Source organism: Lactuca virosa, chromosome 1 (assembly GCF_052849685.1).
Source record: "Lactuca virosa cultivar CGN04683 chromosome 1, Lactuca_virosa_CGN04683_v6, whole genome shotgun sequence".
In the NCBI taxonomy this organism is placed as follows: domain Eukaryota; kingdom Viridiplantae; phylum Streptophyta; class Magnoliopsida; order Asterales; family Asteraceae; genus Lactuca; species Lactuca virosa.
This window is the reverse complement of record NC_136426.1, coordinates 15586046-15608959: the sequence shown is the minus strand read 5'-3', so window position 1 is coordinate 15608959 and position 22914 is coordinate 15586046. Positions and strand designations below refer to the sequence as shown.

At 36.2% G+C, this 22914-nt stretch overlaps 1 protein-coding gene across 1 annotated transcript; it reads right to left on the bottom strand.

Annotated features, from left to right (window-relative positions):
- Nucleotides 1–1893: 1893 nt before the first annotated feature.
- Nucleotides 1894–7686, bottom strand: LOC145133311 (protein LAZ1 homolog 1-like). Its single transcript, XM_079068258.1, has 9 exons — nt 7471–7686; nt 6395–6931; nt 6152–6208; nt 4825–4933; nt 4153–4337; nt 3633–3721; nt 3133–3388; nt 2727–2972; nt 1894–2644 (listed from the first exon to the last, which is right to left on the bottom strand). The coding sequence occupies exons 2-9, from the start codon at nt 6617–6619 to the stop codon at nt 2348–2350; spliced, it is 1464 nt and encodes a 487-aa protein (XP_078924384.1). The 5' UTR covers nt 6620–6931; nt 7471–7686; the 3' UTR covers nt 1894–2347.
- Between the last annotated feature and the right edge of the window lie 15228 nt (nt 7687–22914).

The window sequence follows — 22914 nt, the reverse complement described above, 5'->3', positions numbered from 1 at the left end:
TTTTTTTAACTGCACAAGGTCCAAGTTGTCCTAGAGAACCCACGTTGCCCCGTTTCTGGTTAGTTATTTTCGTTTGCTTTATCCAATTTTCATGTACAACGAGCATAAAAACTCACATTATGCCATTTTGGAACTCACATGCATCCCAATACGAACCTCATAGATTGTTTACTATTCTTTTGAATAAGACATTATATGCCTAGCAGGGACGGAATGGGCCCAATTTCATATCTTAATGGTAGATACTTTTTTACCATTTAGTTTGTTTGAAAGGTCTTTGTTTGTTTCTGGTCGGGCTTAGAGTTCCGGTACATACATATCTTACGTATTATATATAATATAACATGTGAAGTAAAATTTTGAATAGAATCATACAACCATTTGAAAGAAGTAAATTTTTCCAAAAAATTGGCGTTATCAGTTCGTATTATTCCAATTAATTGGAGATGACAATAACATATACCAAAATGGGGCCTCAAATGCATTTTCCAATGACCAATTCATTGATATATCAAATTTCGAGTCTATCATAAAATATATTAAACAGATTTATTAAAACCAAATAAAACTTATTTTAGTATCTTTTATTACGTCATATCATGCAAGAAAAACATAAAAAAATTTATAGAGTTATTCACTAAAATATCAAATTTTGAGTGTATATCAAAAGAAACCATTTTTTTCCACTTTTATCACAAAAATAGCTATTTTGGTTCGAAAATAGGCTCGTGATCTGCGATATAACTTTTTCTGACAAAAATAGTGTGAATTCTTTGCGAGATAACCTTTATTTGTTTATTTTATTTCTTCAAAAATCATATTATTGCTGTTTTATCTTCTTCTCAGATTTAAAACCCAATTTTTTTGGATTCAATTTGACGGATTTGCAAACGGAAAGAAATTAAAATGAAAAGATGATGATGATTACAAAACGCAGCACACCATTGTCCAAAAAAGATAGATGATGAGTTTAGAAACTTTACAAAACTGCAAAAAAAAAAATGGTTGTTGCAGTATGTCAAAAATTACCACTTTGGTCCAAAAACTTTTGGAGTGACATCACTGGTCCAAAACTTTGATTCGTTGTAAGTTTAATGGTACAAATCCAAAACTTTTTAGACCAAAATGGCAACTTTCGACATACCATGACGACCATTTTGTAGTTGTCATTTTCAAAACTGAAATGTATCGGAACATGCAACTAGTTTTTGTTATAATAAAGTCAAAAAAAAATAACATTTAATCGATGTAAAAAGAACCAGCATTTGACAATTTAATGATGACAAATGTTTTAGATTTGTTTTTTCAATTATAACAACAAATGTCCAAAACATGACTCATTTAATATCACGCTTTCAAAATAAATATCTATTGTTGTAAACGTATACCCTTATTAAAACTTATTAAAATTTAGTGATAAACATCACTTGCAGAACAATAAACTTTTGGTATTTGTCTAATTTGGTCACTAAACTTATTTTTATGCACAACGTACCATTAAACTCATTTATAATCTGTCAATTAAGTCATTTTGCTCAAATTTATCCGGTTACCTAGTCATAAAACTGATGTGGCATTTAATAATTATTTTGTCTTTATTATTTGGTTGACATGTAATTTAATCCACCTAAATACTAAATTATTTTTTATTTTTAAAAATTAGATAAATGTAATTAACCTAAATCTAAAGCCGTTGAATTCCACTTTTCCTTTTATCTCCTTTTCCTACCGTTTTTATTCTTTCTTTCAACTCTGATTACAGTTTACCTCTTATTCTTCTCCATCTAACCATCGAGTGTTTTACTGGTTCTAATGGTGATGAGTTGCAGTTGTCATAACAGGTTTGTAGACATAAGTGACCAAAAACAATTCTTAAATCAAAAGAAACTCAAGTTTAACAAATGTTTTTAACGGTAATCAAACACTCAAAATACTTGTAAATCAAATCGAACTCAACAGTATCGTATACTATTTACAGACAATTGACATATAAAGGTGACTCTTCCCAAAAGAAATGTGCAATATTGTTTTTACTCTGACAATCAACAGTACCACATGCCAAAAGAAATTCATGTTTTTTTGTTACTTGTATGACTGATAAATCCAAATCCAACCCAAAACATATTCACAACTTCCCAAACATATTGATATTCTAAGTTGAGTGATACTAGGACGTATACAATATACAGTCTTGTAATTCTATAATCAAATAATTTGCATTCCGTGTGCACAGATCAGTAGTTAGTAGGAGTGTACCTCTATTATCAGCTGCAACGATATTCATATATTTCTGTATTTTGTATTTGCTTGCCCGTATTTATACAGATCCACCTGGAAAACGAAGGTATTATCTGTATGGAGATTGAGAAAAGGGGTTCTTTGATCGCCTGGCATTAGAGAGCTTGCTGTCGCTGGAACTGCCTTTTTCTACATCTCGATGAATTTCCAAGAATTCATTGGACCATGAACTCAGAGGAATTAGATGACTGTCATCTTTAGGGCCTGGGCGTGGGAGTGGGCGCCTTCTCTCCTCATGTCGTTTTACATTTTCCGATATCTCATGAAAAGTTCTATTTATCTTGGCTAATCCCCTTTCAACCGGTTCTACCACGTGGGAAACCGTGTACTTCATGTCATCAACGATCTGCATGTAACACACCAAAACCAAAATTGTTCTGTTAGAACCAAAAGAGAATAATTTGAGGTGCGAAAGTCGAACAACTCACAATTTCGCCACTTCCGAAGACGACATCGCGAACACTTTGATGTAATTTGGGACGCTTGGGTCTGTCGTCGGGTAGGCCGAGGCGTAGCCTGGGGGTTCTCTCGGAGTCGCGCACCTCTTCTGGATCGGGCGGTGCTCCTAACGACGCGTAGTCAGTCATCACGGAAACATCACGTACGCATCGCTCTCCACGCTTGTACGGCCCGGCTGGGAAAACATACAAGTGCACCACTGCAGCAACACCCATCTGGAATTGAGAAAAAAAAAACCCTCAAGTTTTAGCTTATTTACAAACAGGTCCTTCAACGTTTTTAAAATTACCTATCCTTTGACTCAATGTGGTTGAATACAAGAAATATAAAGCATAAGAGACTGAACAGTAATTAACAAACTGGAAATGAAAAGACCTCAAGACAGATTATATAATCCTGGATACGTGTTTGTAGCTGATCAGCCAAGGGTCCTGTGAAGGCTCCCATGGAAAAAAGAATGGCTACACCAACACCTTGCCACCATGTCAAGAATACAATGGACTTGAAGGTCAAGAACTTGGCCAAAGGTTTGATTGGTGCCAGCTTATCCTTGGTTACTGAATAGAACTGCATAAGGCAATACAACGCCCAGCTCTGGCTGAAGTTAAGAACAACTGCCATGTATGGGTACCTGCATTGCATACATTTGTCATTTACATGAAATCAAAAGTGAAAAAGTACTTGGATGAGGGGCAAAATAGTGATTTTAAAAACATGCATCTAACCTCCATTTTATTAATGGAGTCAAACTTATGAAACAGTGAGATAGGGACCAAAAAAGAAAAGGATTACTTTTATTGGACCAAATTATAGAAAATCAACCATAGTGCAGGACGAAAAATGTAAATTTAGTAAAAAATAAAAAAGTATCTTACGCGTATCTCAACTCAAACTTCCCTTCCCCATAAACACCAAGAAACTGAAAAATCATTGCTAACGGCGCAAAGATCAGCTTCAATATCATCTGGAATCATGCAGCTTAGCTTTGTTCAGATTAAAATATGGATCAATCCTCATCACAATCAGGAAACACGCTATAAAATAAATATCGATTATATGCAAGAAACAGCAATGTACTTTCATATATTTGTTTACTTTTATTTCTTTTTAATACAACATTCTACTTTAAGAAAAAAAAAATCTTATAGCATTGCATTTTCAAACTTTTTTCTTATTAGGACATTATATACTTTGGAAAGAAGTACAGTATTATAGCAGTGAACATAGCTTTGTATTTGGATTGTGATTGCTATAATTTGGTATGTTTTTTTCCAAGTACAATGTTGTAATAAGAAATGAAGTAGGATGCCTAATAAATAAATCAATGGAAGTTTGTTGTTATTTCTTGCATTTAACCCTTATATGATATACAGAAGTCTGTGTATACTGACATACATATTGCACAATGCCGATTTTGACTGCCTGATAGAAGTCAGGACCAAGATACCACTCCTTGAGGAAGCAATTGAGAGGGAAAGGGTGTTCCACGACTCCATAAGTATATGATTCTTCTATAAGGGGTATGCTGTAACTGATACGGCTTTTACTTTCCATGAACTCAATAGTACTATCCTCTCCACCTTCAATAACCACATTCTTAGTCAAAAATACCTCAAGGATGGACGCACTTCAAATGTACAGTTCTAATTTCATTTTTAAACTCCTTTTCTAAACACACTGATTTCTACAAAGTTAATCCCATCTAATCTATGTCAAGTATAGCAAATATAGAAATACATGATATGCTATACATCATAATAAAATTGGAATAACTGATATTCGTTTCGAGCAGGATTCTCAGCTACTACTTTTGAACCATATTCTTTTGGTATACATATATAACTATATAATGTACAAGTTTCTGTTTGATAAATTACAATGATAAATGGTTGATATATAGTTTTTCAGATTCATATCTGTATGTTTTCTAAATGGCATGATGCAAAAATTCATAGAACTAGAACAAGGATCATTTAATTTTTAAAGACAGGAAAGAAATAGAATTGCAGACAACCTATTTGCCATGTGTCATATTCAAAACACAAACAACCATCATGAGGATCATACCTAAGCAGGCAATAAGATATCTCCCAAAGCAATATAAAGCAAAAGCTTCATACCAGTCCCTGATTATTTCATAGTTGAATGCAGCATCTGCATCCAATAGCGACAAATACTGTATAATTTGGAAAACTCAAAGTTAGACATGATCATTGCATTACTGGCTTCAATAGAAAATCATTTGCAAACAAACTCAAAAGAACAGAAACATATTTTTTGATTTGTCACAGTTAGGTTACTGTTGCAAATGGTTTAGTATTGCTGTGTTTAAACCAAAATGTTGACTTTTAATAAATGTTGCAAATGGTTTAGTGTTGTTGTGTTTAAACCAAAACGTTGGTGAGATAACTCAAGAAAGTCAAAGTTTTATTTGACCTAAGTGAGACAATGACAAGGTATCTAGAAAAGAAAAAGAGCAGTGGCCTAAGTGGGACAAGCCCATATGAGAGCATGGATCATAGAAAATATTCCAACAACCATGTCTAGGAAAGCATAAAAGAACACTTATTTCTAATAATACAGTATGCCTAGAGACATTAAAGTGTCATAAAAAGTATCTCTTGAATGAGTTGCTTTACTCCTTTAATCATTCAAACACTTCTTATTCTAAAGTTATGATTGTCAATTACAGCTTCATTCCACAGATTTCACTTAAATAATTAGATGAAATGGCTTTTAATACACTGAAAGCAAATCACTTATCCACAAAGGAATAGGATCATCACAACGTTTGCCTTCAAAATTTCTCAGCCTCTCACCAACCAAAAGACAAAGAAATAGAACAAAATAAAAGCAATCGCTTGAAATCTCTACTTTTAGTAAATTTACTGCTACAAATCAGGCTACAATTATATATGCAGATGAAGTGTATTTCACCAAAAATACAAAAATACTGATTAAGAACCATTCAAGTCTTATAGGATTTTATTTTCCCTTAGTAATCATTAGCTAAAATTAGAAACTTTCATTGTGGTTGACAAGTTTTCTTTGTTTTGTCTTTATTAAAAGTCCTTTTAGATATCGGATAAATAATCAAAACTTTTATTAAACTATGTGACAGTGTTGCCTTTTTTGGAACAGAGGAAGTATTTTGTATGAATGAGTAATATAAGGATGTGTATGATCTTTCTAAACTAAATATAGATAGGCAATAAATTATGTACTAATTCCTTATAGGATTATGTTATCAAGACTTCCCTAATCAAACATAAATCATCACCTTGCTCATAAGTAGTTTTCTATAAAATAAAATAAAAAGTAGTTTCTTAGGTTAACCTTCCAATGAATAAACAGAACCATCAGAAACAGAAAACATAACAAGAGATTCTCGTACCGATTCCAATGCATAAACAGGAACCATCAGAACAACTCCAATTAAGAACTTCTGCTCCTGAAATCAAAATTAATTATTTATGCCATCAGCTAGAGATCATAACAAATAACAAGATCACCTTAACATGACTTGCATGTAAAATGCAATTACAGCATGTCGAAGGCTGATAGAGAACATTATTTTGACTGTAAAAGCAGAAATAACTTATGTTAAAAAGTTGAAAGGATGTATGCAATATCAAACCTCAGGCTGATTGTAAGCAGCTAAATGCTCAAAGATAAGATATGTGGAAAGAAAAAGAGCAACAAGTACACAAAAGCTTGCACTGAAGATTGTCCATCTGTAAAGCAATGTTTGCTCAGCACCAAAGTTGCTTGACCACATTGACCATGGTGTGTTCGAGGACTCTGCCAAAGTGAGAATGGGAGATAGAAAAAGAAGCACTACTCGCCATCCTATCAGAATCATTTGATGAAGTCTCTTCTATTATGACAACAAATGTTGAGCACTCTATTACTTAATGTGAAAATAAATTCACAAATTATGTCAATGAAGCATTGGCTCATATATAAGATCAGCCATTATATTGAATACAACTATGTTGAACTTGAATCTTGTGTGTTACATTAATCAAGAACACGTTAACATTGGAATTTAGCAGGTTTGACTTGTGTTTTAGGGCCTTTGACTAATCTTTGTAAACCAATATTGTTGTCCTGGTATGCGAGGATATGCTGCTTGAAATAAGATGATGAAACTGAAACAGTAGGACGAAGAAGCCTGCAAAGATTTCATACAATTAAAACAAGGATAACAAAGTACAGGAATCTGCACGCTTTGGTAAATGCTGAAAATACAAGTTTTCTTCATTTAAAATTTATCTTCGAAAGATTTATTGTTCTTATTGAGGGTGAGCACGATTCGGGAAGATAGAAACATGATCCAAAACCCTAGACGAAAAAATTTCCAATAGGTAACTCAACATTTTACACAAACCATGCAAAATATAATCCAAAACTGACATATTTCCTAATAAACCCCAGTTCCGCAAAACGCAACAAACTTAGGGAAAGTTGACCTCATTGATTCAAGTAACGCTTAAGCTTAAATGCCAAAAATATCGAAAACGAAAACGGATGATTCCTTACAAACATATACGGTCGATTACAATCACCATCAAGCAACAACGGAAACAATAGTCAGAACAAAGATATGCCAACTAAAAAAATTGACTACGATGTGGATAAAAAACCGGAATGTATACGAACTGCTTTGAGGAATAGAACCCTATAGAAGTATAGATTAACGATTTCACTTACGGAAAAGACGTCACAACTCTCGATGCATACAATGGTTCAACAATGTAATCGAACGAGTTTTAAAAAAATTTCACGATGAATCTTTTCCTGTAAATGGAGATGAATCTCGTCGGAATAATTTTCAGAGCTTTTTGATGAGATATTTGCAGAGCTCCGAATACGATTTTTGCCTTGGCGGTTGGGAAAGAGGGTCGGTGGGGCTTTGCGATATCTTGTGGGGTTCCTCAAGAAATAGAGTCACGGCGCTCCCTCTGTTTTCCCCGTAACTGTGCCATTGATTCATAAGATAAGTTGATGACGTGGAAATGACGTGGAGATGTATGTGTATCGGAGCTTTTTGATTGGTCTGTAGGACTACTTAAACCGTTATTCACCGTCACCCAATTTCTGATGTGTAATATGTGATTTGGTTTTATCTCATAATTAATTCTTTAAATGCATGAATGATTTACATGCAAACAAGCAAATCACACGAAAAAAACTCGATATGCACTTAATCTAAATTGAATAATTGATAACACGTTTTGCTACTTTTTTTTTTCTCAGTTTGGTTTCTTTTTATTAGTTGTTGTTTAACATATTGATATTTTACTTTCGTTCTATACAAAACAAATCGGATTACATTGTTACGACCAATTTAATCTTTATGTATAATTCGATACAAATTGCTTTGCAATGTATTTTGTATCAAAAATGATATATTTTTCTGGGGTTTTTGGCACTGTAGCACAATAAAGTTTGACCAATTTACACATTCAATCACTAAAGTATGTTTTGTGTCTAATAGACCATTAAAGTTGAATTTTACTTATCAATTACACCATTATATAACCTGAAACAGGAACAGCCGGTTATTTGAGTGACTAAATGTGTAAATTCGTCAAACTTTGTTGTGCTGCAATGCCAAAAACAAACTCATATATGTCAAGTCACGTCAGCATGTCACTCGTAAACCAGATACAATTTCCCTCAAACCCTTAATTAGTCGGTATTTCCTAACGTTAAGAACCAAATGAACACAAAAAATACTTAAGTGACTAAATGTGTAAATTCATCAAACTTTGTTGTGCTATAGTACCAAAAACCTATTTTTCTGTTATGGAACTTACATCGTTAATTAATATCATTGAAAATTTACGAACAAATTACTGAAATTGTTCATGTGGTTTGGGTAAAGTTGCATGTTTGGTCTCTATCTTTTATTTTGCACTCGGACCATCCTCACCTTCTCTTTTTATTACCCGCCTGGTCCATGCGTCCGTTTTCTGTCAATTCCAAACGTTAAGACCCCCCATGTGTTTCGCACATGAGGGGTATTTTCGTCATTTTATTTCAAAAACCTATTACAACAACCCCTGAACCCTGATTCTCTCTATTTTCTTATACGCCCAATCTTCATCTCTTTCGTTTCCTCTTCTCTAAAGTGTAGATCAACCTTAATGGCAAAAACATGCAAGTGTGGTCAGGTTGGTGTAATATGAACATCGACTACCAAGAAAAACCCTGGAAGACTTTTCTGTTGTTGTACTGGGAAGGTAAGGGTAATTTCTTCTTAAGTATATCCATATATTGCATACCTCTAAGACACAACATATTACTCAAAATGCAGGGAGAAAAATGTGGTTTTATATATTGGGTTGATGAGGACAATGTTAATGGTGAAAAAACTGAAAAAGTATCTCCCCTGGTTTGCAGAACTCAATGGACGAGCATCAACATTAGAATAGGACCTTGAGGCTATTATTAGTGTTTAATTAGGTTTTATTGTGTCAATTTTAATTTACAAGCTTTAAATTATGTTGTTAGTGTACTCATTTGTTTCATCAGGGTAGTAATGTAATAGAATGACAATGTATGAATGGAGTTGACTATTGGAATGGAATTGTCTGTTGGAATGCAATTGTCTTTTGGAATGGGATTGATTGTCTTATAATGGGATGGAATTGAGTAGTTTGTAATGATATTGAATTGGAATGGAATTGATTGTTTTATAATGCAATGGAATTGAGTGGTTTGTAATGGTATTGAATTGTGTGACATCCCCATTTTCACGGCCAGAAAAAACCGATTTTGTTTATGCTTTATAAAAATCAGAGTACCTCTTTTAATAAAAATGTTGTGGAATTTGTTCCCAGTAAAACATGATAAATACGTTATCAAGGCATTTCCGAAGAAAAGTATTTGTATTCCTTTTAAAACATTTGGGATGTCATCGTCAATACAGAAACATAAGCATAAACAGAACTTACATTCATTATCACTAGTGATTTATATCTCCTTAATCTCTCAGTGTAATGTGACTTCATATCAACACCTGTGATATAAATAAACTGAGTGGGTCAGGTTGGGAAACCTGGTGAGTACATAGGGTTTTCAACCCACAATAATATAATTATTATGTTTAATCATCAAACAATCAATCAACCCAATTACCCATCCCCATTATCTTATTTACTATTAAGGATCTACCCTAAGAATCAGCTATTCCTCGTTCATTCATTCCTAAGGATTATCCTAAGGAATAGGCACGAAATCCATCGTTGCTAATGACACATCTGTCAAGCACGGCTACTAATATTATCACTTAGGCGCAGCTGCCAGAATTGTGACATTCTTTATGGGGCGCATCTGCCGGTATAGTCCTTTAGGCGCATCTGTCGGGGTTATGAGGTTCTCTATTAGGCGCTTCTGTCGGTAGAGTCCTTTAGGCGCATCTGCCAGGGTTATCTCGTTTATTGACAATATCGTTTCTGAGAATCCACTCGCAATACATGTCAATGGGTTTTTATCTCATTTATCGACAATATCGTTTCCGAAAATCCACTCGCAATACATGTCAATGGGTTTTTTTAGAGTACAGCTGGTGAATACACAGTTCAAATAACACCTACAGGTTGCGAGCCTGCTAGTGTTCCACTGGACTGTCTAGAATAGTCTGTGGTTGTCATCCATACTCTACTAGATGACGGGGCCAACACTTGGGTAAAAGGCTTTTCTCATGGTTCACCTCTCACCCTTATCTTATGGTCTATATCACCTCTCATCATTTTATTTTTTTGCCACACAACAACTATTTCATCTACCCATATTTTACCCAACACATTTTGTAGATATAAAATACATATACAGTTTAAATCATTTCAAACATGTATAAAAATCTTTCACCCAGCATAGACGGCAAGTATACAGACAATATGCACACATAGCATGTAATTTATATTAAATACTTCATATCTATGTGTAAGATGAAAGTAACTATGCACTCACTTGTTAAAGTGATGATTCCAAACTCGGGCAGCGCTTCGCTTCTAACGATTCTATTTTCCTCCGACGAAACCTAGTATTATTACCACTAGACTTTAGTCTAATATTTACCGTGACTAATTATTAGTCTTAGCATTATTATTATTATATAAGCGTTTAAACAATATTTTCCAACCACTATGTACAGACAGGGGCCAGACATAAAACACCGGAGGGCAGGACCATTTTGGCATATAGCACTTCTGAAATCCAACAACCCTATGCGGCCCTTTAAACCAGATTCCCCGTACCGCGAGTGGTTAAAACATATTATAACGACACTTATATAACTCATAATAATATCCCAAATACTTATTATAAGGTCCTAATAACATTACTATATTAAAATATAAGATATACTAACGATAGAGTAGGCGTAACTCACTTACAGCGGGTTTTTCGCAAAATCGGGCTTCGCTGGAGCAGCGTTCCCGAACAGAAAGGCTCTTTTCTCGGGGCTTCGGGAGCCTCGGGGCTTCCTTCGGGTGCTAGGGGGTTTACCTAGACTTGGGGGGGGGGGGGGGGTTTAGGGGCTTAGAGAGAGAAAGTGGAGAGAGAAAGTGAAGTTGGGAAGGTGTAAAGAATGACGGAACCCGACACCTCTATTTATAGGTTGGAATCCTGCTCTACTCATCGAGTAGGAGGTCCTACTCGTCGAGTCCATGGCCAGGTGTCACCATCTGGTGGCTTGCCTTGGGGAGAAAGTCTTGGCCCATATTCAGCCACGTCACCCGATTTCGCACAGCACCCTGCCGACTTCTAATCCCCGTAACTTTCTCATACGAGCTCCGTTTTCGACGTTATTTATATCCACGCGTAGGTAAAAACAATATCTACAACTTTCATTTAGACTCCGTTGGCTAATTCTCGACCGATCTTAAATTTAATAGTAGGAGGATATTAGACTCTTAAATGTCCGTGTAAAATTAATAACTTTTACATACGGCCTACGTTTTCGTCTGTCTTTTTATCGTTGAGTTCCTATTAATGAGATCTTCAACTCTCATTTAGGTCGCGTAGGCCAAAAACCGCTCGAACTAAAATTCGAGTTTCGGGTCGTGCACTGCTATGCCAAATCTTAGAAAATTCATAACTTCCTCATACGAAGTCAGATTTGGGCGTTCTTTTTTCTGTATGTTCTCGGCCTAACGTATACTACAACTTTTGTTTAGATCACTAAGGCTAAAAAGTCCTCTATCGTAAATTCACTATTTACGTATCCCGGTGTCGTGTCGGTTTTGCAATAAAACTTCGACGGGCCATAACTTCTTCGTTATAACTCGGATTTCGGCATTCTTTATATGTACGGAACCCTTGTAACATATACTACCACTTGGAAAAGATTAATCCTTATAAATAATCTTTCATCAAAAACTCATTTTTGATGTTTATTGTCTCTAGATTGACTAGCCCGGATCTGCGGGCGTTACAAATTGGAATGGAATTGATTATTGGAATGTTGTATATTATAATGGAGTTAAATTGAATGATTGAATAGAATTGAATTGAATGATTGAACAGAATTAAATTAAATGGAAGGAATTAAACACCAATTGCAAATACAGATACATAGCAACATATTAATAGCACCAATGTCTAATTACTCATGGAATTCAAAAGATAATTGTTCATACCATAATCAAAAATATAGATACATTAAAGCAACATAATTGTTCATAACATACACAACAGATCCAAAAAGTCATAGCATAATTGTTCAAAACATAAGGGCAGATACAACATATACAAAAGATCATAGCACCATAATTGGTTAATAATAAAGACAACACAGACACAACTGAAGCAGTATTCTTCCCAACCTTCCTTTTCCTGTTTGAACTTCTATCACCTACACCACTGGATTTCCTACCATCAACTGCACTTTGAATTCCACTTTGCCTACCATCAACTGCACTTTGAGCTTTCTTCCCAGCCTTCCCTTTCTTGCTTGAACTACCATCACCTGCACTTTGACCTTTGCAACTTCTTTTATTATGACCAACTTTTTTTCATTTTAAGCATGTCACACTCTTGGCCTTCCTTGATGCCCTACCACCCTTCACCATATCTTCTAATTCAACAATTGACTTCCTTCTTTTCTTCATTGGTCTTCCATTGGGGACATGATGATTGGGAGGAAGCAATATGGTTAGACATGGAAACTTTTTCCACATTCTTCTTCCGTTAATTGGTTCAATCTTAAAAGAATACATTTCCTTCGAAGTATTTAACCAATAAGTGGAATGAACCCACTCTTCAGGTAAGCCAACATTCTGCTTATTTGTTCTCATGTCCCATATAGCAACAAGGGCATGCTTACAGGGTATACCAGTGAGTTCTCATTTTCTACAAGAACATATGTGATGAACCATGTCTACCACACATTGGTCCATCCATGAGTGAGTTCTCATTTTCTATAAGAACATATGTGATGAACCATGTCTACCACACATTGGTCCATCCATGGTACATTCACCTGATATTTTCCATTCCCACAAACTTACCCACACTTTGAGCTACATCAGATTTGTTTTTTTCAAGCACACTTGCAGCACGTTGGAGTTAATGGTCCAACTGCCTTATTAATTACCTTTCGGACACTCACAATACTTAACATAAGGTACTCTCTAATGAATTCAAGGCATGTGATAATTGGTTGGTCACATGCTTTTTTAAGGTACCTTTGCAAATAACTCTCACTATGTTTTTGTCATTTTTTTGAAGTCTAGTTTCCTTACTTTGTCTCTACATCACGCATTCTTATTGCTTCTTTCAACTCTTCAGATGAGGTAAATTTTTGGTACATATATAATGGATCACTAATTCTTGCTTCATTGTTTTCCCTTGCCCTTCGTATTGCCTTAATTGACTTTCTTCTCATGTTGCTCCCACCTTCATCAGATGATGATTCATATAAGAATACATCATTGTTTATAACCTCAATATCATCGATTTCCCTTGATTCTGTTTCCTTGACATTTAACCCTCCAAGATCACCCACACACTCTATATCTTCATCAATATGTAACAAAAACTCATTCATGTTTATCTCAAGTTAATCTATGAGGTTATCTAAGTCTACTATGAAGTCACTATCATCACTATCATCAGTATTCCATCCATGTTCTTCATTTAGAATTTCGTTAACATCATCAAATTCATTTGCAGGAGGAAGGGTTGATTCAAATTCATCACATACACCATGTGTTTCACAGTGGGCATCAATTCGGTCACTTTCAGTTTCTTTTGTTGACACAACTTCTAGTTTGATTGATCCAATACAATCCCCTGTTTTAGTTTCCTTCCACTCCAAAAATAGCCTTTTACTACACGAAGGTTGATCAACAATTTCTTTATCCTAACTTTACTAGGGGTAGATGACATTGTATATGTATGCAACATTGTTTTACCATGTTCAACATAAACTTCAATCAGTTTATGTTTGCCTACGTATGTACCCAAATGGTTAATGTCACTGTCCCTTGCTAATGCAAACAATCCAAAGTCTAAATCTGAAAAGGGTCTTTTGAAATGGTAGTAAAGCAACTTACCCTCCTCAACACAACCTATGGACTACATCATCTCGTCAATATCGTGCACACAAAACTCATCACTGTCCAGTAAATCAATGTATCTTTCTTTGCCCTTGATGTACCTATTTCCAAGAAACTTCGTAAACTCTCTACCATAGAATAATCTGATGGAGAAGATAATTGGATGACCAGATATACGATGGGTTTTATGTACAACAAATAAACTAGAAACAATTCCTAAGTTCACATGCAACCTACTTTGGATCTATGTTTTAACTATTGAACATACAACTTTGAATTGCAAAACAAGAACCCTAGAGGAGAGAGGCTAATTACGAAATTAACAAACTAGGGTTTAGGGTTTACATACCTTTCAATTGTTATAGCAAACAATTGATATTCCCTTGGTCTTGATCTTGATCTTCTTGGAAGCTTTAGCACCACAAGTGTAATGCCTCTAATGGAATCACACCCAAACTAGCAAGAAGGAAAGTAGAAGAGAGAGGGGAGAGGGAGTATGCAAAATCTCGGCCTTAGGGTTTCTTCAAAAGAAAGAGTGACCAAAAACATGAACCAGGAGGCTCCTTATATAGCTGAGGGATCTAGGGTTTAAGGGAAACCCTAGTTATCCTTTGCTTAGGGCCTAAGCAAACCCAAGGGCCTTATCCAAGCCCCTATGGACGAAATTATTAGGGTTTCCCCTAAAGATTTCGTCCACCCTCTTCCAAGGGGGTTCTAGAGCCTTCCACTCAACTATTAGATAATTGCAAACTAGTCCCTGCACCTTATAATTAATTCTTTTAACCCCAAAATCAATTCTGATTAATTTCTGGCTAACAATTAATTAAACATAATGATTTCTAATTAATATATTAATCCAATAACATATTAATAAATCATTTATATATATATTAATTTATTAATCTTATAAATTAATATCTCTCCTTTCATAATTTCCTTGTCCAGTTTCTAGGTTGAGGGCAACCCAAAAGGACTGTGCTGCTATCAATTCAAGTACATACCAATTATAGTTATGGGCTTAGACACCTAATCCAACAGTCTCCCACTTGGATAAGTCTGTAACTATAATTGCTAGTATGCCTTCTAAATTTGACCAGCAAATTGTAGCTTCCAAAAGCTGCTGCCGAACTCTGACCCAGTCAGTTACGCGTCCTAAGATAAGTGATCATATAATCCTTCGTTCTGCTAGATATCCCTAGACATAAGACATGGAATGTAATCAATCTCTTTGTCCAGAATCTATGTTTCCCGATTCCTGATTTGTGATGATGTAGGACTTCTAATTGAACACATCAATTTAGTCCTGGCTGGGCCCAGCACATAAGTCAACACCAAATCATCGAGGGGCCCACAGATATCGCTTTTCCTGTTAGGGCAAAAGGAACGAATAAACGTTGACTCATATGCTTGTATCTTTTACTCATCAAATTATACATGACAATACGTTTTATAACACCAAGTTACTGATGCGTTTTCGCATCACCAATGCATAACCGACTTGTAAATTACAACTCATATATCTTTGTTTCAAGATTATAAGATATTATCGTCTCAGTATTACTCGTGATGAATTCCATGAAGTAATACTCTGAGCGAGGGTTTATCCAATACTCAAATCTCAATTTCTGAGTACTCATGAACATTGCAGCAATTCTATTGCCATGTCTATCCTTAGACTATCTGCAATCCAATTCATGACAGTCTTAATTCACTACTTACTTCCAAGAGTACGAGCGACTGTAGAGTTTGAATAATCTCATTATTCAGGAAGTAAAACATGCAAAAATGAAACACAATAATAAACAATTGACAAAAGGTAGTAGCCAAACTTATAAATAATACTTTATTATTTAATCACCAAAAGTCAATTACATTTACTTTGTTACAAGTTTCAAAAACTAATCTAACTACTAAAACTAATATCATCTTTCAGTCCTATGCTCCGAGCATGCTGAATATGCTTAGCCCTACTCAGACCCTTTGTGAGGGGATCTGCTGGGTTATCTTCAGATGACACCCTCTTTACTATAAGATGGCCTTCTTCAACTCTATGTCTGATGAAATGGTACTTTATGTCGATATGTCTGGTCTTACCATGATCTCTCGGTTCCTTTGTCAAGGCAACCGCTCCTTCATTATCGCAGAACAGTTCCATAGGCTCCTGGATGGTTGGAACAACTCCGAGATCCCCGATGAAGTTCCTCAACCAAGCTGCTTCTTTCGACGCTTCACTTGCTGCTATGTACTCTGATTCACAAGTAGAATCAGCCACCGTATTTTGCTTGGAACTCTTCCAAGTAACTGCTCCTCCATTCAGTAAAAACACCCAGCCCGACTGAGAACGGAAGTTATCTCTATCCGTCTGAAAGCTGGCATCACTGTAACCATCTACTCTCAAAGTATCACTGCCACCAAGCACAAGGACCCAGTCCTTTGTCCTTCGCAAATACTTGAGTATATTCTTAACTGCTATCCAATGAGCTCTACCTGGGTTTCCCTGATAGCGACTGACCATGCTCAAAGCAAATGCCACATCAGGACGAGTACATGTCATAACGTACATGATCGATCCGACAGCGGAAGCATAAGGTACACGACTCATGTCATCTATTTCAACATCTGTACTCGGGCATTGAGTCATACTCAATTTGGTATTGCTCTGGATAGGTAGCTCTCCCTTCTTGGAATTTTCCATACTAAACCTCTTTAGTACCTTATCCAAGTATGTGCTCTGACTAAGTCCAATTAGTCTCTTCTTTCTATCTCTCAATATTCTAATCCCAAGAATATAGGCAGCTTCTCCAAGGTCTTTCATGGCAAAACACTTTCCAAGCCAAGACTTAACTTCTTTCAAGGTTGGAACGTCTTTACCAATGAGTAATATGTCATCGACATACAACACCAGAAAAGTTACTATACTCCCACTAGCCTTGATATACACACATAACTCATCTTCACTTCTACAGAAACCAAACTCTTTGACTTTCTCATGGAAGCAAAGATTCCAACTGCGAGATGCTTGTTTCAATCCATAAATGGATTTCTCAAGCTTGCACACTCTATTGGGGAACTTCGCATCAACAAAACCCTCTGGCTGACTCATGTAAACATCTTCAGCCAACTTCCCATTAAGGAAAGCAGTTTTGACATCCATCTGCCAGATTTCATAATCATGAAAGGCAGCTATGGCGAGCAATATCCTAATAGATTTAATCTTAGCCACTGGCGAGAAGGTCTCATCATAGTCAACCCCTGGGGTTTGAGTGAAACCTTTTGCAACCAGTCGAGCCTTGAATGTGTGCACATTTCCATCCATGTCTGTCTTCTTCTTGAAGATCCATTTGCACCCAACTGTCTTACGACCTGGTGCACTATCAACCAAATTCCAAACTTGGTTGTCATACATGGACTTAATCTCGCTGTCCATTGCCTCTTTCCACTTGGAAGCCTCTGGGCCTGCCATTGCTTCCTTATAAGTGACTGGTTCATCTAAGTTTACCAGTGTTCTGTCACTTATGAATGTGTCACCATCTGAAGTAATATGAAAACCATACAACTCAGGTGGCACACTCACCCTAGTGGATCTTCTAAGAGGTAATGAGTTATCAATTGGTTCAACAGGAACTGTTTCCTCTGGTTGAGTGCTAGTGTCATCTAAGGTTCCTTCATTGGCTGACTCTTGAATTTCTTCAAGGTCAATAGTGCTCCCACTGTCCTCTTTGAATATGAGCTCTCTTTCAAGAAAGACTCCTCTTCGTGCTACAAAGACCACGTTCTCACTAGGCCTGTAGAACAAATATCCAAAAGACTGCTTTGGGTAACCAATGAAAACACATTTCTCACTTCTAGCTGCTAGCTTGTCGTGAGTCTCTCGTCTTACGAAAGCTTCACAACCCCAGACTTTAATATGTGCTAACGAGGGAACTTTCCATGTCCACATTTCGTGAGGTGTTTTGGCAACCTTCTTTGTAGGGACAAGATTGAGGATGTGGGCGGCTGTCTCTAAGGCATACCCCCAGAAGTGAATAGGAAGCGAAGCCCGACTCATCATAGAACGAACCATGTCTAACAAGGTTCGATTGCGCCTCTCAGCTACACCATTTAACTGTGGTGTCCTAGGAGGAGTCAATTGTGAGACTATCCCACATTCTTTCAGATAGTCGTTAAACTCGATACTAAGATACTCCCCGCCTCTATCGGATCTAAGTATCTTTATCTTTCTGCCCAATTGATTTTCGACTTCATGCTTAAACTCTTTGAACTTTTCAAAAGTTTCTGACTTATGCTTGATCAAGTAGATATATCCATATCTGCTATAATCGTCAGTGAAGGTCACATAGAATCGATTAGCATCTCTTGTAGTTGATCTGAAGGGTCCACACACATCCGTGTGTATGAGATCCAACAGACCTTCACCTCTTTCACAAGACCCTGTGAATGGTGATTTTGTCATCTTTCCCAAAAGACAAGACTCACACATATCATCTGACTTTAGGTCAAATGATTCCAACACTCCATCCTTTTGGAGTTGGGCTATGCATTTCTTGTTAATGTGTCCAAGACGACAATGCCACAAGCATGCCTTGTCTACACTATTAGACAAGTCAATATTAAGTACACTATTTCCTAGGCTATCAACACAAGTCACTGTTTCATACACACCATTACAAGGCAAAGCTTCAAACATAAAAACACCATTCTTATAAACAGAAATTGAACCATTCAAATCATTAAAAGAATATGTAAAACCTTGTCTGAACAATGCATGAAATGAAATAATGTTTCTCGTCATCTCAGACGAATAGCAACAATTTATTAAATCTAATCTAACATCATTACTAAGCAGAAGCTGATAAACTCCGATCTTGGTTACTGGTGAAGACTTTCTGTTTCCCATGATCAGGTTTATCCTTCCTCGCTCTATCTCCTCACTTTCCTTTAGACCCTGCAAATCAGAACAGATATGAAAACCACATCCTGTATCAAGGACCCATGAACGAGAAGATAATGAGTTATTAGCAGAAATAGTGTAAATACCTGCCGAAGATGGCTTCACTTTGCCATCCTTGATATCTTGCAGATACTGTGGGCAAGATCTCTTCCAATGCCCCTTTTGGTTGCAGTAAAAGCAAACTGCCTCTTTTGGATCAGAAACATGGGGAGTGGAACCATTGGGCTTAGCCTTTGGGCCATTACTAGATGACCCAGCTTGAGCCTTGCTCTTCCAGTTTTGCTTGGGAGGACCTTTCCTCTTTTTCCCCTTTCCCTGTCCAATAGCCAAAACAGGGGCACTAGCAGGTGTGGAGGGTATACTTTTACCTTTCATCCCTGCCTCAGCTGTCTGCAACAAGTTGTGCAATTGGGCCAAGGTCTGCTCAGTATTGTTCAAATGGTAAGTTAGAATAAACTGACCATAACATTCAGGAAGTGAGTTCAAGACCATGTCAATGGCCAATTCCTCATCAAAGTGAATATTGAGCTTGACCAAACGCTCTATGTAGCGTTGCATTCTTTGCACATGTGACACAACTGACTCCCCATCTTTCATCTTGCAAGCCATGAGTGACTTGACTACTTCGAACTTTTCTTGACGAGCTCGCTTATGGTACTTTTCCATAAGGTCCTTGTTCATCTCGAAAGGCCAGTAGTCCTCATAGTACCTCTGCAGTTCTGGGGACATAGTTGCCACCATGATGCATGCCACTTTGGTAGCATCATCGTAATGTTTCTTGTAGGCAGCAAGATCTTCAGGAGTAGCTTCATTCTCATCAAGCTCTTTGAGCTCCTTTTCAAGAACATATTCTTTGTTCTCGAAGCGAAGAGCCATCTTGATGTTGCGCATCCAATCGTTATAGTTTGAGCCATCCATAACGACTTTGGAGCATATATTGAGCAAAGAGAAGTTTTGGTTGGAGGAGGACGAAGCAGAAGTGTTTCCAGGAGTAGACATCTGAAAAGAAAGAAAGTTTTAGTTAGATTTCAAGATACCTTAATAGAATAACCCAAAGATATAGTATCAAGGTTAGGATCCAACTATGAAGATTCACAACTTAGAAATGGGATGTCGAGATCCAAGTGCAAATTTCATAAAGGTAGGTGAATGACGCTTCACCAATTCCACCATTAGACGAAACAAACGAAGTGAAATTCCTAATTCTTTTGGCATACATTTAAACTATTCAATGGCATGTTTTATTCTCAGATTATGCTCTTCTATTTGTGACTAGGATGCCGAGGATCACAAACAAGATGTGAATAACCATGCAAATGTGCTTGGTAACCTCATTGTCTTTATCATTAACTATTGATGTGCTGGTAAACCACACACGCTCCATCAAAATGACGATTATGAGATACCCATTGCTACTCTTTATTAGTGCCTTTTAGTGTGCTGGTTAACCACACACGCTCCACTAACGACCAATAAAGCATAATGTGCAATTTCATGGATTAGCATACTTTTCACATTTTTCCTAAAGTAACTAGAGTTGGGATTTTGAAAATAATGTTCTAGTACTTTCTTTAATATCATTATACTTTTAATGAGAAGTAGTTGTCCTATCAAATCCGTTCTGCTAACGACCCTCCACTAATCAAGGAAGCGGTGGGTGAGAGTGGACACCCATTCAACTACCATTTTATAGGCAGTTTCCTTATACCCCCCTTATAGATTAGCTTCGTGAATGAGGCATACTAGCGATTTGACTGACCATATTCTTATACATATAATATTAAACCTTTAATTATAATATATATATAAGGTGTGTTTTAAAACGTTTTAAAACTTCAAGGGTTTATATAAATTTCGAAATTTAAGCTGTTAAATTCAAATTTAAATAAACCAATTAACTAGATTTAATATTTATCTATTAATTAACTATTAATCAAATTATTAAATCTTGTAAGGATTATCTAATTAAATTAATCAATTAATTTAATCCTAATCCTTATCCCTCTAATTTCGAAAAATAGGGTAAGGATAATTATCCAATTAATCTAATTAAGTAACAATTATCCAAAAACAAGAAACCCTAGTTATCCTCTTAGCATATTTCGAAATTCATAAGGGAGGAGGCTAGGGTTTTCAAAACCCTAACCCTAATTTCGATTAGGGTTCTTTGGAGGCTAGGGTTTTCGAAAAAACCCTTTGATCCAAAACCCTAGAAATCGAAAATTTGGCCTTTAGGGTTTAATAGCTATAAACCCTAATTTGCAATTCAACAATTGTAGCAATTCAATTTAAAACAACAATGGCTCTGATACCACTGATGGGTTTTATGTACAACAAATAAACTAGAAACAATTCCTAAGTTCACATGCAACCTACTTTGGATCTATGTTTTAACTATTGAACATACAACTTTGAATTGCAAAACAAGAACCCTAGAGGAGAGAGGCTAATTACGAAATTAACAAACTAGGGTTTAGGGTTTACATACCTTTCAATTGTTATAGCAAACAATTGATATTCCCTTGGTCTTGATCTTGATCTTTTTGGAAGCTTTAGCACCACAAGTGTAATGCCTCTAATGGAATCACACCCAAACTAGCAAGAAGGAAAGTAGAAGAGAGAGGGGAGAGGGAGTATGCAAAATCTCGGCCTTAGGGTTTCTTCAAAAGAAAGAGTGACCAAAAACATGAACCAGGAGGCTCCTTATATAGCTGAGGGATCTAGGGTTTAAGGGAAACCCTAGTTATCCTTTGCTTAGGGCCTAAGCAAACCCAAGGGCCTTATCCAAGCCCCTATGGACGAAATTATTAGGGTTTCCCCTAAAGATTTCGTCCACCCTCTTCCAAGGGGGTTCTAGAGCCTTCCACTCAACTATTAGATAATTGCAAACTAGTCCTGCACCTTATAATTAATTCTTTTAACCCCAAAATCAATTCTGATTAATTTCTGGCTAACAATTAATTAAACATAATGATTTCTAATTAATATATTAATCCAATAACATATTAATAAATCATTTATATATATATTAATTTATTAATCTTATAAATTAATATCTCTCCTTTCATAATTTCCTTGTCCAGTTGCTAGGTTGAGGGCAACCCAAAAGGACTGTGCTGCTATCAATTCAAGTACATACCAATTATAGTTATGGGCTTAGACACCTAATCCAACACTATAAAAGAGAACGCTTCAACTTATTAGCTTTGAAATTTGTTGGTGATAAATTTAATTTTTGAAAGTAGGGGGTTACTGTAATGTTTTTCAACGTCTATTTCTTCCGTATTTGCTCTAATCATCCAACCCACCATTGTTGCTTCGATGAATCTTGCAGGATTTTGATGAGTTAGGGTTTCTACTCGATTTAGTGATATAGAGCTTCAGTGAGAGAGAAAGCAGTGATCGTAAAGACTGAATGATCAGAATGGAGAAACGATTGGCATGTCCATTTAGGCATCATGTATAAAAGAACGAAAATATCCCTCATGTACGAAGCACGTGGGGGGTCTTAACGTTTGGAATTGACGACAAACGGACGCGGGGACCAAGCAGGTAATAAAAAAAAATATGAGGAAGGTCCAAATGCAAAACAAAAGATAAGGACCAAACGTGCAACTTTACCCAAACCAAATGGAC

Excerpts from the sequence above, each read along its gene's own strand:
- LOC145133311 (XM_079068258.1), bottom strand. The coding sequence starts at position 6,619 with ATGATTCTGATAGGATGGCGAGTAGTGCTTCTTTTTCTATCTCCCATT. Across the intron at positions 4,934-6,151 it reads CTGTTTATGCATTGGAATCG|TATTTGTCGCTATTGGATGC; the intron begins GTACGAGAATCT and ends CAAATTATACAG. Across the intron at positions 2,645-2,726 it reads TCTTCGGAAGTGGCGAAATT|ATCGTTGATGACATGAAGTA; the intron begins GTGAGTTGTTCG and ends TGTTACATGCAG.